At 33.2% G+C, this 17,713-nt stretch overlaps 1 protein-coding gene across 1 annotated transcript; it reads left to right on the top strand.

Moving 5' to 3' along the window:
- Positions 1 to 525: 525 nt before the first annotated feature.
- On the top strand, positions 526 to 17,691 carry Agpat2 (1-Acylglycerol-3-phosphate O-acyltransferase 2). Its single transcript, XM_076130461.1, has 7 exons — positions 526 to 715; positions 4,132 to 4,237; positions 4,356 to 4,444; positions 7,760 to 7,893; positions 9,969 to 10,147; positions 16,195 to 16,360; positions 17,214 to 17,691. Exons 2-7 carry the CDS (start codon positions 4,148 to 4,150, stop codon positions 17,375 to 17,377), a joined length of 822 nt encoding a protein of 273 aa, XP_075986576.1. The 5' UTR covers positions 526 to 715; positions 4,132 to 4,147; the 3' UTR covers positions 17,378 to 17,691.
- Positions 17,692 to 17,713: the final 22 nt, after the last annotated feature.

The following is a 17,713-nucleotide window of genomic DNA, read 5'->3' as shown; positions in this document are numbered from 1 at the left end:
AAATCTGCTGTTTGATTGGTCTTTCGGCTGTTCGGAAACCGGAGACCGATATCCGGCAAAGTTTTGATCAGATAATAATAGATTTGATTATTAAACATAACTAGTCCGAGACTTTCTCTAGCGAAGTAATAAAAATCGTAAATAACGTCTTAATGAAATAGACGGGAATTAGTAGAAGTCCTATTTTTAGCATAACTCGTTTGGATTGGACTGGTGATAGATATAATAAAAATTATAAAGTTTGATGACACTTCCTTGTTTTTAGAACTCGTTCTGGACAAACAAATAAGGCAAAGCATTCTATTTGTTCATAATACGTTTGGCTTTGTGACCTCCGACCGTTTTTATCGAAATATACCTAAAACTGTTTACCTACTTTATAAAATCTTTTGTTTACTTGCATTTTGTACGTCATGTCACTGTTCCAATAAAAATATAGTGTGTAGTTTATTTGAATGCTATCGTCCGCATGTAGCTATCATCGGTTATCGCAATCACGCTGACGCGTTTAGTGCATTAGTTCAGTCAGAAGTCCGAAGCCAACCGTCATCCAATCGAACTCGGACTGACTCAGTCGTACTTCAGTGTTGTTGACGAACTGTGTCGTGGAGGTCGCGTGAGTAATGCACCTACCGAAAGTTTCGCGGGTACCAATTTAATAACGAAAAGCTATACCGGAAAACTAAGTTTTTGTGAATTTATTTATATTTTTAAGGTGGGTAAAAAAGTTTACAACTATTTATAATAGGTTTAATTATAAGATAAGTTAAGCACTGTGCGTTACTTACGTTTTCCTGATTTTATTAATTTTATTTACGACTCTTACTCTTATTTCTTTTTCATAATAAAAAGGTAATTTGTATGAAACACATTATGTAGGTAGGCAGGTACTTACCTACTTCAATTTTAATGAGATAATAAAAACAAAGATTATGGTTTACCAATTTCTTCTAGACGTAAGACGTAATGTGTTTGCTCAACAAATAAATCGGAAGTAGGTAAGTGCTTAGTCAATAATAGTCAAATAGGAAAACTATAAGGACAAAAGTAGGTAAGATAGTAAACTCTGGTGCCTAGTTAGGTATATAAGTAAACACACAAGAGACAAAGGTTTTTTTTTAAACTAGTTGAAGTATATTTTGTACAGCAAAGTTAATTGACGTCCATAATAAATAAGTGCGAGTCGAATTTATTCACAAAGGGCGTAATATTTAAAGGGTTATCCTTAAAAATCCAAAAACCGTGTATTTTTATTCATAACTTTGAATTTAATATTTCCTGTTATGGTGTTAAAGATTGCTAGATAGACGTATATTATTACTAATCATACTTATGTACTTTAATGCTCTTTATACAACTGGTCTTACTCTACATTATTTTCATGTTTTGTTTAAAAGATACAGCGCTGTCTGTGCCTGTAACTGGTTATAGCTCGAAGTGTAGCGTTTGCAATAAGATCCCTTGGCTTCCTTTGGGAATGAAGCCGTGAACCGCCCTTATGCCATCTTCATAAACATTAATCAAGAAAGTTCTACTAATCAATTTACCTACCCAAATCGAAACTACTATCTGCCTAAATTATTTTCGATAAACGTATAAGTACAGAGGTCATAAAAATTTGAATTGTTAAATACATTATCGGCGATGAAATAATCTCTAATTCATTATCTATTTAAATCATGCTTAGAGGGACAGCTAATCACTGTTAAGACCACCTCATCAAACGTGATTGTGGTCAGGGGGTTATCTGTTACACTCACCTAAACACGTGCAGCGACGATGATATGAAATTATAAATATTTATACAGATAGGTATCAAACGATAACTCGAAATCAAGTTTCCGATCGGAAGATTTCTGTTTTTAAATCTTTTGATGGTAAACACAAGCGTCTTCCATTTTTTAGACACTTATTGTGTGTCATAACATTAGCTCTTGAATAGAAATAAAAAAATTGCCGCGATACAGTAGGTACAAAAAAATAGATTTTAGTTTAATTAGGCGTAGGTATATTATGGAAAATCTGCAGGATATTTTAATAAGTTCGTACATTCGTTAGCGAAACATTTTTTTATTTTTCATGCATAATCTTAAACATGCGTTTTTTTAAATAAGACAATAGACTGTAACGAATTAATTATTAAAATTTATAACACATTTTGCAGATTTATTATCATGATCAAACAGGTTTTTGATGCGATGGCGCGATGATAAATTATTTAATTTAAAATAATATTTTGGTATTTACCATATTTGGATTTTTCGTAAAAAATTTAGATATTTTTTGGCGATAAGCTTCACTAGCTTGCTTTCTGTGTAATCCAATGTAATGGGCCGAATTTGAAATCCTTTCCGAATTTTTTTACCTGCAGTCTAAAACTGGTTAGATCAGAATGGCGGTCCATCTAATTAATATTCCAAACAAGACATTGCAAATTAAGAAGTATTTAAAAAATATGACGTTCGGTTTATTTTTTATGCATAAAAACACAAAAAAAATCTAGAAATTTTATTCCTTTTTTCGCGCGCTTTTACGCAGCGATCGCAGTCTGGTTCCCTGTGTAGGTACCTATATAATAACAATTTAACCTTGCAATGAAAACCATATTGTTTGTTTATCCATAATTATCATTAGCACATTAGTATGACCGATTGCATGGTTTACGCATCTACTTATCATAGTAATAGGTACAATACCGTGCACATAATGTAATGTTGATTTTTCATATTTACTTATTAAAATCACGTCTATTTGCAGATTACTTGAAGCTTTTCCACTCTTTGATACCTACCTAAATTCTGATTCCGATTATTGCAATCATGGTCCTTGCAGTCCAATTTGCACAGTAGTCGTATAATGACTGTCGAACAAGAGGTCTCAGGTTTAATTCCGCGTCGGGCAAAGTGCTGTTGAGTGTTTCCAAATTATAGGTTAGACTAACTGAATACTTACTTGAGGTGACGAACAATAAGTGTAAACCGTAAAATGATGGCGTATTTCTTACACCTCTGTTTACGCATTCGAGTAAGTACCTACTTATTAAACGCATGGGAATAGTAAAATAAATAATAACGGTGTGATTTCAATAAGCTTTCCCATGAAATAAGACAGGTACCTGATGAACATATTTATTACATATATTAGGGCAAAACAAAGATAAATTATCACTAAAGGGAAAATCGAAAATTTCTGACCATGATAGGTAATTAAGGACTAATTAATATAGAACAATTAGTTACGCGAAGTTATAAACAGGTACAGTATGGGGATAATCGAATTTAATTTATTTAATGACTAGCTTTATAATATCGTGATCGTAAGTTCCTACAAAAGCACGTGTTTAAGAAATGTGTCAGGTCAGAGATTGAACGTGCATTGATATGCACAAGCTATTATTAGGTTATCGACTAAAGTCTGGAGAACTAAGTGCATAAGCGATTACCCACGTATTTACATTCAATCGGAAACTTATTGATAAATACAATTTACGAGATTATAGAAGGTATTAATGGAATGACTTAAGAATTTTATTCAGTGATTTAAATTATATCTAGACGCATTCATTGTTTAAAAAGTCATTGTTCTCTGTGTAAAAAGAACTTTGAATAAATTACTGACCAAAAAAGCTTTTGAGTACTAATTGCCTAAATAGTTGCTTTTAATAGCTTAGCTTAGATACGTTACGTTTACCTATGTACCTAGCAATATGTTGCGGATATGTTTTATGTGCGTAGAATCTTTCTTGCTCTTGACCCCTAAATCTGTTAGGCTGAATGAGTCAGCTTTGAACAACGTAATGAGTTGGACGTTCATAAAAAAGTACCTACCTAATCGCTGTCAGTCGGGGTTCCGACTGGTGCCTCAGATAAAAGTAAAAGTAAAACCCATTCTCGGCATTCACCCATCACCTGGCATTAACAACCGCTGTAAGTAGTCTACACTACTCAACATCTACAAAGCATACATTTTAAAAGCGTCATAGATTCGCTGCAGAATAAAATAAAATAATAATAAAATAAAATGCAAAACAGTATAATGTCACTGACCTCATTCAGCTTACGTATAAAACAAAGCTGGCAATGTAACTTACTTCTTTAAAAAAATAATAAAAAAAGGTTTATTTTTTTTCAGGTACAGACTCTTCAAGATGTCTGCCTTTAACGTGGTACTGGGGTGCGTGATGGCGTTACTAGTCATACTTTTTACAATGAGTTCAATGGCCAGATACTACATAAAGGTAATTGTTTCTTTCTTGTGTGTACCTACTTGCTTTCATTGCCTAGTAAACTGTTACACAGTATTACAAATCAAGAATACCTTTCTAAGCTTTTTCTAACAATTTATTTTGTTTGCAGTTCACACTCTTCATTGTTCTATGTTTAATATTCGCTACTGCTCCAGTGCCACTCATGTTACTGAAACCCTTTGATCCAAGAAATGCATTGTAAGTACATTATATTATAATAATTAGGATAGGTACCATATTATTTTAGTTATGCATATGAATGTGAAATAATACCTAGATAATTAACCAGATAATAACGATTGGCGCCCACGTCATACAAGTACCTACTATGTTTTGTTTTTTCAAAAAGTAGACAAACTTAAAATAATAAAATTTTAAAATTTAATTCTTCTGTTAATTTTTTTTATTGTTTAATTTTAATTATATGCAAAAGATGATTGCTCCCTCGAGACGAAACACGTGTAGGTGGCTGTTGTTATGCATAATATTTTACGACTATAAATATAAAAAAAACTAATTTAGTATTTTTATTGTGGAGGTGTGAACTTCACAGCTTTGATAATATCACACTGTGAACCATGTAAAACTAGAAATGCATGGTCTACAACGAATTTCTTTGTAGATCAGATAAATAGTTTATACAGTTAGTCATGAGATTGTGCCTTTGATTACTCCATACGTGTTTATAATATTCCCACAGATATAATTTCCTTTCTTACTTAGGTAGGTATTTATTTTTTAAAAGATTTCTGGGTACCTGAATACCTAAGTACCATTGAGATATTAAAACAAGTACATAGCAGTCATAGATCAATGTCTATGTACTTATATAAATAAGTTAAGAAATTACGACAAAGAACATTATTATTAATGTTCTTTCTTTTTAAAATGTCACTCACCTTATTGCTACACTTATATTGTCAGTCCAGAACAGCGTTCCTTTATAATTATATCAGTGATTCACCTAAACAACATATTTTCCATTGTAAAGCTTTATCTTTGTTGCAATGTTTACACCTAATTTTGATACGACATAGGTGGTCGTTGAAATCATTGCGAATTAGATTTGATATCAGAATAATTCCGCGATTAGGTTTAGATTCTGATATTTCACCACGCATTTACTAAGAGTACTTAGTATTCATACATGCATTGTTACATACATACATAAAATCTCCTTTTTTTTCTATAGGGGTAGACAGAAACCAAAGAACGCTTTCTGGTACGATCCTTACAAACTTGCCTTATTAATATCCATCAAGACCGCCGGTTACGACTACTACGCATGCATACAGTTTACTTATTTAAATAGGATAAACAGTCAAAAGACCCAAATTTCAGTTAAACTACATGGAAAATTAAATTTCTTGTTTGATTTATAATAATTAGATACATTCGCGTGCTAGTCATTTCAGGGTTATTTCTGACCAGTAAAAAACAAACGTGACTATAATTTACGACTAAATTTGTTACCTATTGTTTTAACATTACCTATCTCTTTGTGGCGCTTTTTCTGATGTTTTTTTATTTATATTTATTAACCATGCAAGGTCTCGTTTTAATCCATCACATTACCTAATAGTGGTGATTTTGATTTCGGAAATCCAGCTGGATTTAGATTTAGTTTTGTCTAACTAAATTGCTTACTTACTGCGTTTTTGCTTACTTAGACAATTCGTTTTTAGAGGTATTTTATCACGACCTCGTTTATAATTAACTTTCCAAGTGAATTATTTAATAGAGTCTAATACATTTTTCATTACGTACAGTTTATTGTACTACATGCTTGCGTCACTTTAATTTAAACAATGCGCATTACCCTACTTAATCGTGATGTGTATGTGAAATTAGAGAGTATTGTAGGTACCTTTAAACATTCTTTTTGGATGTGATTGTTCAAGGTGTTTTGTTTAAATCAAATGTTGAATTCGTGTCACGTAAGCTTGCATCGATTGTCGGGTTAGATTTACAAAACCATTGCCTAAAATGCCTAAGCACTAGCCATTAGGTAATAGATGGTTGGTAAATACCTAAATGTAAAGCCCAATAGCGTTTTCACAATGAATTTAGCTTCTCTTTGTACAAGTTATTAACAAAACAAGAGAGTTTAAAGCGTTTCATGGTTTCCTATTTAGCAAAGTTAGTTGTTGATAACAATTAATTGCTTTGGCTGTTACGGAGACGCCGTGATGGCTTTTGTGAGGAATTTGAATTTAATTAGAAGTTACCTAATATCCATTCTTATCAAGAAAAAAGAAATACGTATAATTAATAATATTAAATTGCATTTTATTTAAGCCTTATTGTTTTGTTCACTCTCAGGGTCTCGGGACAATGAGAATATAAAATATTTTTTTGCATGAGATTAATAAAAATATTATATACATATGTAAATACATTCATTTTTCAGTATTTATCAAAGAAATAAAACTAGAACTAAGACTAACCGTTGGTCAGTTATTGTGACGTACAAAACATTTAGTTTTAGAAGAAAAAAAACTATTTATAACTGTATTCTGAAACAACGACATTATAATAACATGCGCAAGTCGTTATTAGTAATCATTAGGATCATCTTCACTTTGTTTCTGCTAATACTAATTGTACGAGAGTATACAGAGAATTGAGTGTTTATCGTAAACCGGAACTCTATGCAAATTAAAGTGACGTTCATTACAATTAGTCACTCAAATAATACAAAGTTAAAGTCGTGGCGAACAACATGTCAATTAGATAAGAGCTCTGCCATGTTAACTACTCCTTTGTTACTTTTAACACTAAATAGATAACGATATCAGCACCAATATTACAGGATGTTATCTAGATTCCAAACGTCAATAATATGGTATATTGCTTCAACTTAGGGATCGACACTTTCAAATTAAAGATTATCTATAACTAGCTGACCCGCGCAACTTCGCTTGCGTCACATAAGAGAGAAGGAGGCCAAAATTTTCCCCGTTTTTGTAACATTTTTTGCTGCTTCTCTGCTCCTATTAGTTGTAGCGTGATAATATATAGCCTATAGCCTTCCTCAATAAATGGACTATCTAACACTGAAAGAATTTTTCAAATCGGACCAGTAGTTCCTGAGATTAGCGCGTTCAAACAAACAAACAAACAAACAAACTCTTCAGCTTTATAATATTAGTATAGTATAGTATAGTATAGATTTCAAATTAAGGATTATCTATAATATTGATAGACATAAAAGACAGATTTGTCGATCATTCTAAGAGCTGCATAATTTCTGCATTGCTATATACTTAATATTGTCGATGGTCTAAAGATATCTTCAGAAAAAAATACTTGAATGCTAACAGTCGAACATTGATCGTGTTTATGGCGGAGTTTATGATCGATTACCCTTTGTAAACCCTTTAAGACAATCAAGACAACTTACCTTTCGTGATATCCTTCATAATGCATGTTATGAAGGACTGCACAAACCTTGCCTTGTCATGAATATTTCATTGGTAACATTTACATATTATGGATATTTCTGTTGTACAGGATACCTTCAGCGCTGCTAAGAGCTTTTGCAAGAGTGCTCGGTCTTCGTTGGACTGTACGAGGACTAGAAAATGTGGACAACAGCCGAGGAGCTGTAATACTTCTGAACCATCAGAGCGGTCTTGATCTCTACGGTACGTATCTAATGGAATAATAGACCACGGAGTAATGTTTTAAACAATCGCAATGTGTTCTTCTTTATAACTTAGCTACGTGGAAACGAAACTTGTTAGCAATCGTCTATTTCTGGCGATTTGTTACAATTGATTAATTTATTCGAAGCATTTAAGACCCAATTGATGACTTCCGCACCTACATAGAACACATACATTCTTAATTTTTGTCTACATTTTTATCAACTAAACACGTGTATGTAGTGTAGTGTAGTGTACGTAAAGTCGTAATTTTCCTTTTCCTTTATTTTGTTTTTACGTTGTCATTGGACTATTAGCTATTGTTACGGTGCTGTTTTTCATATTTATGCTCGAATAACAGTTGTAATTTTATGAAATTTGCTCGATCAACACAGGTATAACTATCGCAATTTAGGTCATTATAATGATAATTCCTCATCACGGGCATTGTAGTCATCGAGTAAAACGCTTGCTATCTGTAATATTTTGTGTCCTGTAATCTCATTTGAATGAACTAGAGTTTTTTTCGTTACTTTTGTATTATTCTAGTGTAGTATATAGAACGGCAAATGACCTATTTGAAGACATAACATAATGTGTGTTACGCGATAAACGCCGTGTTTTCCTTTTTTTTTTCTATGCTTGGGGAGACTCATATAATCATAATATTAAATTCCTGTCTACTACGAAAGAAAGTACTAAGGTAAACTACCTCTATACATACGTTTCTCTATTTATTTAAGGTTTTTCATCTATAGTAAGTTCAGTATAGATAAAAGCTCATAATTTTGCATTTCGCAAACTCTGCAACCCGCACTTGATCAGCGTGGTGGACTCAAAGCCTAACCTCTCCTCATTACGGGAGGAGACCTTTGACAAGTAGTGGGATATAGGTACACTAAATTTATTTTAATTTCGTTTTATTCCTTCTTTCCTTAATTCTACTTTCTCATTGTCGTCCTTTGTCAAAGAGCTGTACCGAGTATATTTCCGACATGTTTAAATATGTCACTTTATACGTAAACAAAGGCTATCAGTGCACTACTGCTCTAGATATTTTCTGAGGAAAGTTTATTGTAGTGGACAAACATTTCCGAGCTAAGAATAAGTTGCTAGGGAAATTTACTGGTTGATATTGCAAATAAGTATGTAAAATATTTTTTGGTGTCCTAATCTTTACGTTTTGTTACATATGATTATAACAAAATTGTTCTGTAGGTAGCTAATTATGTAGTGGGTAGGTATAGCATTTTGCTAATTTAGGTAGGTACGTAAAAAAATGATTAATGCTCACAAATATGATTAACTGAGGCGAGAAACACAAAGAGATGTTCGGTACTCCTATTACATACCATTCCCGCACAAGTGTTGTGCTAACTTTTTTTATAAATAAAGAAGTTAAGTGATGTGTTTTTGACTAAATATGTTTTTTCTGTATTTACCGTAAAAAGATATACCTATTTTTAAAAATTACACTTCCTGAGGTCTTCATACAGCAAGATTAATAGCGAGCTAAATGAAGGCAAAGGTGTTAAGATATATAAATCTTATCTCTGTGAGCGAAATTTATTAGGTACTTATTACTAATGTGTTTTACATTTCCAATGATAAATTTGGTATTTACAGAGGATTAGCGAGCGTTAGCAGATAAACAGAATTATTTGTGTACTTTTCTGATAATAAGTTTGATTTCGTTAGACTAGCTTAGCTTAGAAACAAGATTTTTAATAAGTAGATTTGAGCTTTGACTTATTATAACATTTTGTTTTCTTTACATACTTCATTGTGTCGTCTTTATATTTTTTGACGTCTGTTCCTTAGTTTTTTCTTGCAGCTAAGTAAATATGTACTCTATTAGCTTATGTAGGTACTTAGCGATGAATTGCTTATTAAACACAATACCTATTACAAATTGTCTATGGACTTGCATCATAGTTCTGAATAATTATACTCAAGAATTTAGGATTTTGGTATAAGGTGGCACTTCTAGTTATCGTACCTCAGTGCAATGAAACAGTATTAAATGTTTTTTTTTGTACCTTCAGGGTGTGCTGACTTAATTGTGTTTGTTACAGCGTTGGCGATAATATGGCCGCTCATGTCACGTTGTACTGTGGTTGCAAAACGTTCGCTGCAGTACCTTGTACCTTTCGGCACTGCGACGTGGCTGTGGGGTACTGTGTTCATAGACAGAGGAGCCCAGACAGCACGTGACGCCCTAAACAAGCAAGTTGTCGCAATCAAGGAACAAAAGGTAAAGTGGCACTGATAAAAATTCCGTTTAACGTCAAACGTGTATGATTTCCCAAAAGAAAGTTGCAGTGGTAACTAAAAGGTCAAGCACTTCACTAAATGCATAATAATTTCTACTGACATTTCGTAATCTATTTTACATAATAATAGCCGCAATGTTCGTAACGAAGTACGAAGTAGAGCGGTGACTCACAGATTAGTATGGTAGGAAGTATTTTTCGAGTGTTTTCCATTACAAAGTTCACGTAATGATCGTTTTTGATAAAAGTTGACCTTCCGGAACAGTGTCAAAGTCGAACCATTAGTCAATATTTATGATTGTATTCAACAGACGCGTTTTCCTGTAAATATGTACCTCGGTATGTGCCTATTAGTCCTACGCTATGAACCTTGTACTCTGTTTTTATGGCGTATTTCATCATAGAGCATGATCCAATCGCTAGGAACGAACTAGACCGATGTATAACCATAGTCGCTATAGTGAGGCATGCATGTTCCTATGCTATGTTGAATTTACATAAGTAAATATCCTGGTATATTCCATACCGGATGATGTAATGTGTGGACAAACGATAGTGCTGTTTGACATGCTCTGTTTAAAAAGCTTTATTTGGGTTCCTCAACCGGAAGGAAATCAATTTAAGTCTTTATTTTGGTTGTAGTCTTTATATTTACGATGCCGTGGGTGTGCGGCCATGAAAATTGCTTTCTGGTGGTATATATTCTCCATGGAAAGGACTGCGAAGGATTATGTGTGGTTCTATAATGGAACGGTTATAATTTGAATAAGCGAATTGTGAAGGACATCATTTCCGATGGGAAATAATTAATTTTAACGTAATATTATAACAAATTCTTTAGGGAGTTTGTACTGTAAAAACATTACAGTTTTAATACATTAATGTAATTAGTTTAAACAGGTAGTAAAAGTAGAAATAAAAGGTTAATGACTACTTGCGGACTGGGCAAGTTAGGGCAATCACCTAGAAATTGGACTCCAGACGAAACGTGTGTATAACTGCACATTATGATCGAATATAATAATAAACATAATGACACACTCAATACTTAATACGGTCCACGTTTCATTGAACCAGTATTAACTATAATAGCTCGGGTTCATTGTCCCAACTGCTCCACATAATCTAAACTTCGAACAATGGGCCCTGTCTTGTCAAGAAATAAGGATGTAAGCATTTTAACTAAGGCATGCTTATAAAGAATCCTTGATTAACAATAAAAACATTATATTTTAAAGATAGGATAGATTAACCGTTAAAACCAAATGTTTATTTTTATTTTAACAGCGTGATTATACATAAGTTGTAATAAAAAAAAAACAACGAATAGAAGTCAGCTTATGTTTGTAGATTGTTGACAAAAATAGTTGAAACTATGTCACGATATGCGCAGTTTTCTTAAAATTACATTACAGCATTATGCTAACAAAATTGTTTATTGTTTTTGTTGCAAGCTTTTGAATTTAAAAAAAAGGTCGGTATATACCTATCTACTTAATACTGCAAATAAGACAATCTAAGATACCGTTGTCGCAAGCAGTTTCATCATAAAACTGTCATGTCATCGCAACATTTAAGTCATTGTCCTTATGCCGATGTAATCTCATACACGGAATCGTATAACGCAGTTTTTTTGCACTTTGGTCGTTCTGTTATTGTCGAACCTTGGACTGGCTTATAAAGTAATCTTATAGATATTGTGTACAGCTTGCAGATAATGTTTGTTTTTAGGCTTATTGCGATTTGTGCATTATCAAAAAATAATAATTAATTATGGAATGATAGATAGATACTTGTTATCAATACGCATACACGCATGTCAATAGTGGTGTAGTAAGTATTCTACTTGTTATATAAACGAGTCCGCGGATTGGTCCGTCAGGAGATTTCTGCCGGGATCTATCAACTTATTTCTTAAAAATATTTTAGAAATAACAAGCATTTCCCATTTTTCTTTTTATTTTCGTTTTGTTATTTCGCTCTTATTCCTCCATTCCATATGTACCTATTACTCAATTGATTTTTCATAATTATTAATGTAAGTTTACTACTACTTAGTTGATTTGCAGTTTTAATAAAAAAATAGCTATTATTATTATTTTATGAAAATATATTAAGTCAGAAAATACCCACCTATTTAACGGACTTTAATGGTTAGTTAGCAATTTCATTTCAGTCGTATTAATTTTGTGTTATTCAGCCTTGATGGTTAGTGGAATACGTGTTAAAATCACATAACAGGTACCTATGGCGTTGTTTAGTCGAACTGTTTACACGCTAAACGTGTGATTCAAACATTAGCAAAAGTCACACCTATACGGCAGAGCAGCTTTGCGTAGATATAATTACTATACACTTTGGCAGCTTTTCTACGAATTTTAGTATGTCTTAAAGCAATGGTTATTTGTTTGACTAAAATCCTTAGTTAAAGTTTGATGCATATAGATATCAAACTAGGTTAATACCAGTGCCTTCTTGATGTGCAATCACTAGAAACCACAATAGAACGTACCTACACGTACATCATTAAATATTATCACCTCTGACCTATCAATCACCAACGCAATGATTTCGGAGAAAGCTGATTCCGTTTTTCAAGTGCTTCAACGAGAGACAATTGGATGAATCATTCGAAAGATTCTTTATTATAAATCGAAGTCCTATGTTTGTCTGACCATAGCTTGAGTAAATTGTCATTATTAAAAAGTATTACCCTTGGCAAAAAAGGTAGTTTGAATAGTAGGTAAGTGTATTGTCTTTATCGCCGGCTTCTTGAATATTTAGTGAAACAGGTAAATGGTTACCAAGTCGTCCAAATAACAACACCTTTAAATCATCATAGTTGAATAGAACATTTTACCATATTCTTATATTTTCTGCTTTGAATGCCAAGACTAGCGTTAGAACGAAGGCCCCTATTACGTCAATGTCAAGGGCATTAGAGTCAAGGTGGTCTCTATTGCAAGTACACAGCTATATTCAATGCAGATTGCATGCAGAATGTGATTTCCACTGCGCTTTATCTAAAACTACCTAATAAAATCCAACCAAGCAGATCAATGTTGGCAGTCCTTAGGTACTATGAAAATATGGTAATTTAGACTGAGTAGTAAGTAGTGTACAATGTCACGTTTTTAAGATTAAAATCAATTAAAATAGTGAACATTAACTTCAAAGTAATTTAACAATCACTACGTATTGTAAAGTATTGTCTGTTGACCAAATGCAATAATTAAATTAATATTTTCGTACAAAAAAAAATGCGATTGAAAATGTGCCAGTGTTTAAGAACATGTATTTTGTTTTATTTCTGCAATGCAGGGCAATGGTAAACAAGTTTACATATAGGTACTTATACCTAGTTCTTTTTATAGCTTAACGCACAGGAGGTGCAGGTGTAATAAGTACCTACCTACTTGATTATTAAACTGTATCTACTAGGTAAACATTGCCTTACTAGGTAAACTTGCTTCTAATTTACCACTTATAAAAAAGCACAGTAATCCTAATGATATGTACAATAACTTTTTTAATACTTTTGTACTGAATTTGACTCGGTGTTTACTTCCAGAACGGTTACGGTCCAAGATAGCGCTACCTTTAGTGAATGGGCTACTATAGGTATATATAAGAGTAGGAGAAAACTTTTCGAGCTGTATGAGGAAAGGAATCACAATAGAAGTGAACATTTTCAAGAATATGTAAAAAATTACGCGAAATTATTTAGACAGGTCTGTAAATTAGCTAAGTCTCGTTACTTGAGTTCAAAGATTAAAAATAGTAATGACAAAATTAAAATGACTTGGAGAGTAATAAATAGTGAGACTGGAAATGTAAAGGGCCATGATCGTGAGATTAGCTTGAATGTTGGTGGCAACACCATCTCAACGGATTCCGATGTGGCCACAGCTTTTGAGGAGTTTTTCACTGACATTCCAGTCTCGACTACCGAATCTTTGAACTCGTCACCTACTGTTGCTGAATCAATTCTGAAAGAAAATGTTAATGTCTGTAATGCAATTTTTAGGTTTGACTATGTCTCACATGTAGACATTATAAAAGCTTTTAATACTATAAATGTGAAAAATACTTTAGACCTTTGGGGTAATTCAGTAGTTATTACAAAAACTATTATTGACTTAGTTGCACCCCAATTAGCTGTAATATTTAACGAATGTGTAAGTGGTGGTGTGTTTCCTGATCGAATGAAAGATAGTAAAGTAATACCACTCTTCAAATCAGGCAGTACATCTGACCCCACTAACTTTAGACCTATTTCTGTACTGCCAACATTCAGTAAAATTTTTGAAAAATTAATATTAGATCAGTTACTTAGTTTTTTTAGTAAAAATAAATTATTACATAGCAAACAATTTGGTTTTACAAGGGGTCGCTCCACTATCGATGCTGGTGTTGAGCTTGTAAACCATATTTTTGATGCCTGGGAGGACTCACACGATGCTCTTGGCATCATCTGTGATTTATCCAAGGCGTTTGACTGCGTCCCGCATGAAACATTACTCAGGAAGCTACATCACTACGGTGTACAAAATGCGGCTCTGAATCTTCTTATCTCCTATTTGAATAATAGGATTCAGAAAGTCGACGTAAACGGTGTACGATCTGCTGGGTCGGTGGTTAAAATGGGTGTGCCACAAGGTTCAATACTTGGCCCTTTTTTATTTTTAATCTACATTAATGATCTACCTCATCTTGTTAAAAATAGTCACGAGATAGTATTATTCGCTGATGATACATCACTTTTATTTAAAATTAAACGACATCAAACTAATCTTGACGATGTGAATAATGCTATCTCTAAAGTGGTGCATTGGTTTGATGTTAACAATCTGCTATTAAACGAGCAAAAAACTAAATGCATAAAATTTGTAACACCTAATGTCAAACCAGTGAAAACTTTGATAAAGATTAAGGAAGATGAGCTGGACCTTGTGGACACAGCCAAATTTCTAGGCATTACAATAGATTCGAAGTTACAGTGGGGTCCACATATATCACAATTGTCGAATAGACTTAGTTCTGCAGCCTTTGCGGTCAGAAAAATTCGCCAACTCACTGACATTGAAACAGCTAGGTTAGTATACTTCAGTTACTTCCATAGTGTCATGTCCTATGGAATTTTGCTCTGGGGTAATGCTGCCGACATCGAAACCATCTTTGTGCTGCAGAAGAGGGCTATTCGTGCAATTTATAACTTAGGCAGTAGACATTCACTAAGGGAAAAATTTAAGGAGATAAATATATTGACGGTGGCAGGTCAATATATATATGAAAACCTAATTTATGTACACAAAAATATAACACATTTCAAGAAAAAGAGCGATATACATAGCATTAATACACGAAACAAAAATAAACTTGTTATTCCAGCCACTTGGCTCCAAAAAATAAACAAATCCTTCAGAGGTCAATGTGTGCGATTCTACAATAAAATCCCTAGTGAAATCAAAAATTTCAATAAATTTAAATTAGTCATTAAACGCAACTTATGTTTAAAAGGCTATTATACTGTTAAAGATTATTTGGACGATAATAAAGCTTGGGACTGTGCTGCTTCTACCAAGTCTGTTTCAAATAATGTACTAATGTTTTAATGTACAATGTTTTACTGTGTCCTACCAATAAGTTTCCTTTTGAAGATTATTACTATTTTTATTAGCTTAAATTTTAAATTAGATTTATTCAGCTTTTTTTGAGTGTACACAGTAAATCATCAAATCATCTTGTATCAAGCAAATTGACATTTTTAAAAGAGCAAGCCGTGAGTTTCTTGCCGTTTCTTCTCACGAGCAACCAAAGCTTTTCCGAAACGGACAAAAGAAATACAAATACGTGACTATTTCAAATACTTTGTAAAAAGTTTACGAAATAAAGGATATTTTGAATTTGAATTTGAATTTGAAGAGAGCTTAATCATTGCGGGTTGTTTCGCCGACACTGGCTGGGATCCTTATTATTGTATGATTTTCCACAAAGCATTTAAACATAAACTGTTTCTATGTTACAGAGGAAATTGCTGCTATTCCCCGAGGGTACAAGACATTCTGGTGACAAGCTGTTGCCTTTCCGTAAGGGTGCTTTTCACGTGGCAATGGACGCCGGAGCGCCGATCCAACCAGTGGTCGTATCAAAATACCACTTCCTTGACGCCAGGCGACACAAATTCGGCTCAGGTGCGTAGGGAACCCGTTCCCCATTTTAGAACCGGTTGTACCTGTCGGATGCTTTGTGCCTATGCGTTTGTTTGTACGAGATTTAGATTTTTTATGTTCTTAAAACGAGAGTTCAGCCACATTTAGTCGTTTGAACTCATTTTAATATTAAAGAGAGTAACGTTGTTGGTTAAAGATTCTATTTGAAAGAAATTGTCAAGTCTATTTTAAAATTCTTCTACCATTGCAACAAAGGTACATTTTTATCATCAGAGATCTTTCCACGTGGATACAAGCCGAGACTACTTAGATATTCAATCTTGTTGAGTTACAAAATGTTACATGAATAATATTTTTCTATCTTATCGAGTAGTTAGGTACCTACCACATGCAATACCATATCATGCATCGTGAAATGTTTGGGTATTTTATGTATGTTTGTCTTTTTTATCTGTAAGACAACCTTGAGAGGCGATCAGAAGATGCTATTACATTATCTATCGTGTTGATAAAAAGTTTGTGTGTCAGTGTTCCACACGAAACGTGTGCTTATCAGACTGATATTATTATGTTTTGGGAGAATGTTACCAATGGATTAAGTTAACAGCGTGATAACTGCTTTATTTCCAGTTTACTAATACGAGTTTATTCTAGTCCTGGCTATTGAGAAATGAATACCAAGTAGAGTGTCACTAAAATCCCAAACTTCTTTGAAAGTAGGTACCTATTCAGTAGGTAAAAAAGTAAGATGGCCTGATGCGATGTAGATGCACACTTTCACTTACCGTATGGGAATGATTTTTTTAACGTAACCTAGTTCTTCAAGTTTATTATTCATCATTTTTAACAATAATATTATTCATAATTTTTACAGGTGAGTTCATCGTCTCGTTTCTCCCTATAATCGAGACCGAAGGAATGTCGAAGGATGACATCGAATCACTGATCGAGAAAACACAAGCCAGCATGCAGCAGGAGTTCACCAAGATCTCAGCAGAGACGCTAGAAAGATACAATCAACGCACTAAGGCTGATTAGATGAGGTACATATACTAGTTTATGGTTTAAGAAAATAGGGTAGTTGCAAAAAATACTTAAGTACCAGTACCCGATAGTTTGGATCATTTAGGTCAGGACCTAGTCTAGATAAAGGAGGTAGATATGTTCATTTTTATATTTCAGATAATTTAGAAATTCATATCGACGAGTAAAAGAGCTGTGATAAATATAAATAAACATAATGTATGTAATATTAACTAAATTATAAATTGACAGTTGTTGCGATTGTTGGTGTTAACATTGTTGTTCTCTATAGAAATGTGTATTTATTTAATAAAATTAATAAACTATTATGGGAATGTTTCATTAAAAATA

Source organism: Anticarsia gemmatalis, chromosome 2 (genome assembly GCF_050436995.1).
Source record: "Anticarsia gemmatalis isolate Benzon Research Colony breed Stoneville strain chromosome 2, ilAntGemm2 primary, whole genome shotgun sequence".
NCBI lineage: Eukaryota > Metazoa > Arthropoda > Insecta > Lepidoptera > Erebidae > Anticarsia > Anticarsia gemmatalis.
Note: the sequence above shows the minus strand (reverse complement) of the source record. Positions and strands in the feature narration are given on the sequence as shown.

Excerpts from the sequence above, each read along its gene's own strand:
- Agpat2 (XM_076130461.1), top strand. The coding sequence starts at position 4,148 with ATGTCTGCCTTTAACGTGGTACTGGGGTGCGTGATGGCGTTACTAGTC. Across the intron at positions 7,894-9,968 it reads GAGCGGTCTTGATCTCTACG|CGTTGGCGATAATATGGCCG; the intron begins GTACGTATCTAA and ends TGTTTGTTACAG. Across the intron at positions 16,361-17,213 it reads GCGACACAAATTCGGCTCAG|GTGAGTTCATCGTCTCGTTT; the intron begins GTGCGTAGGGAA and ends TAATTTTTACAG.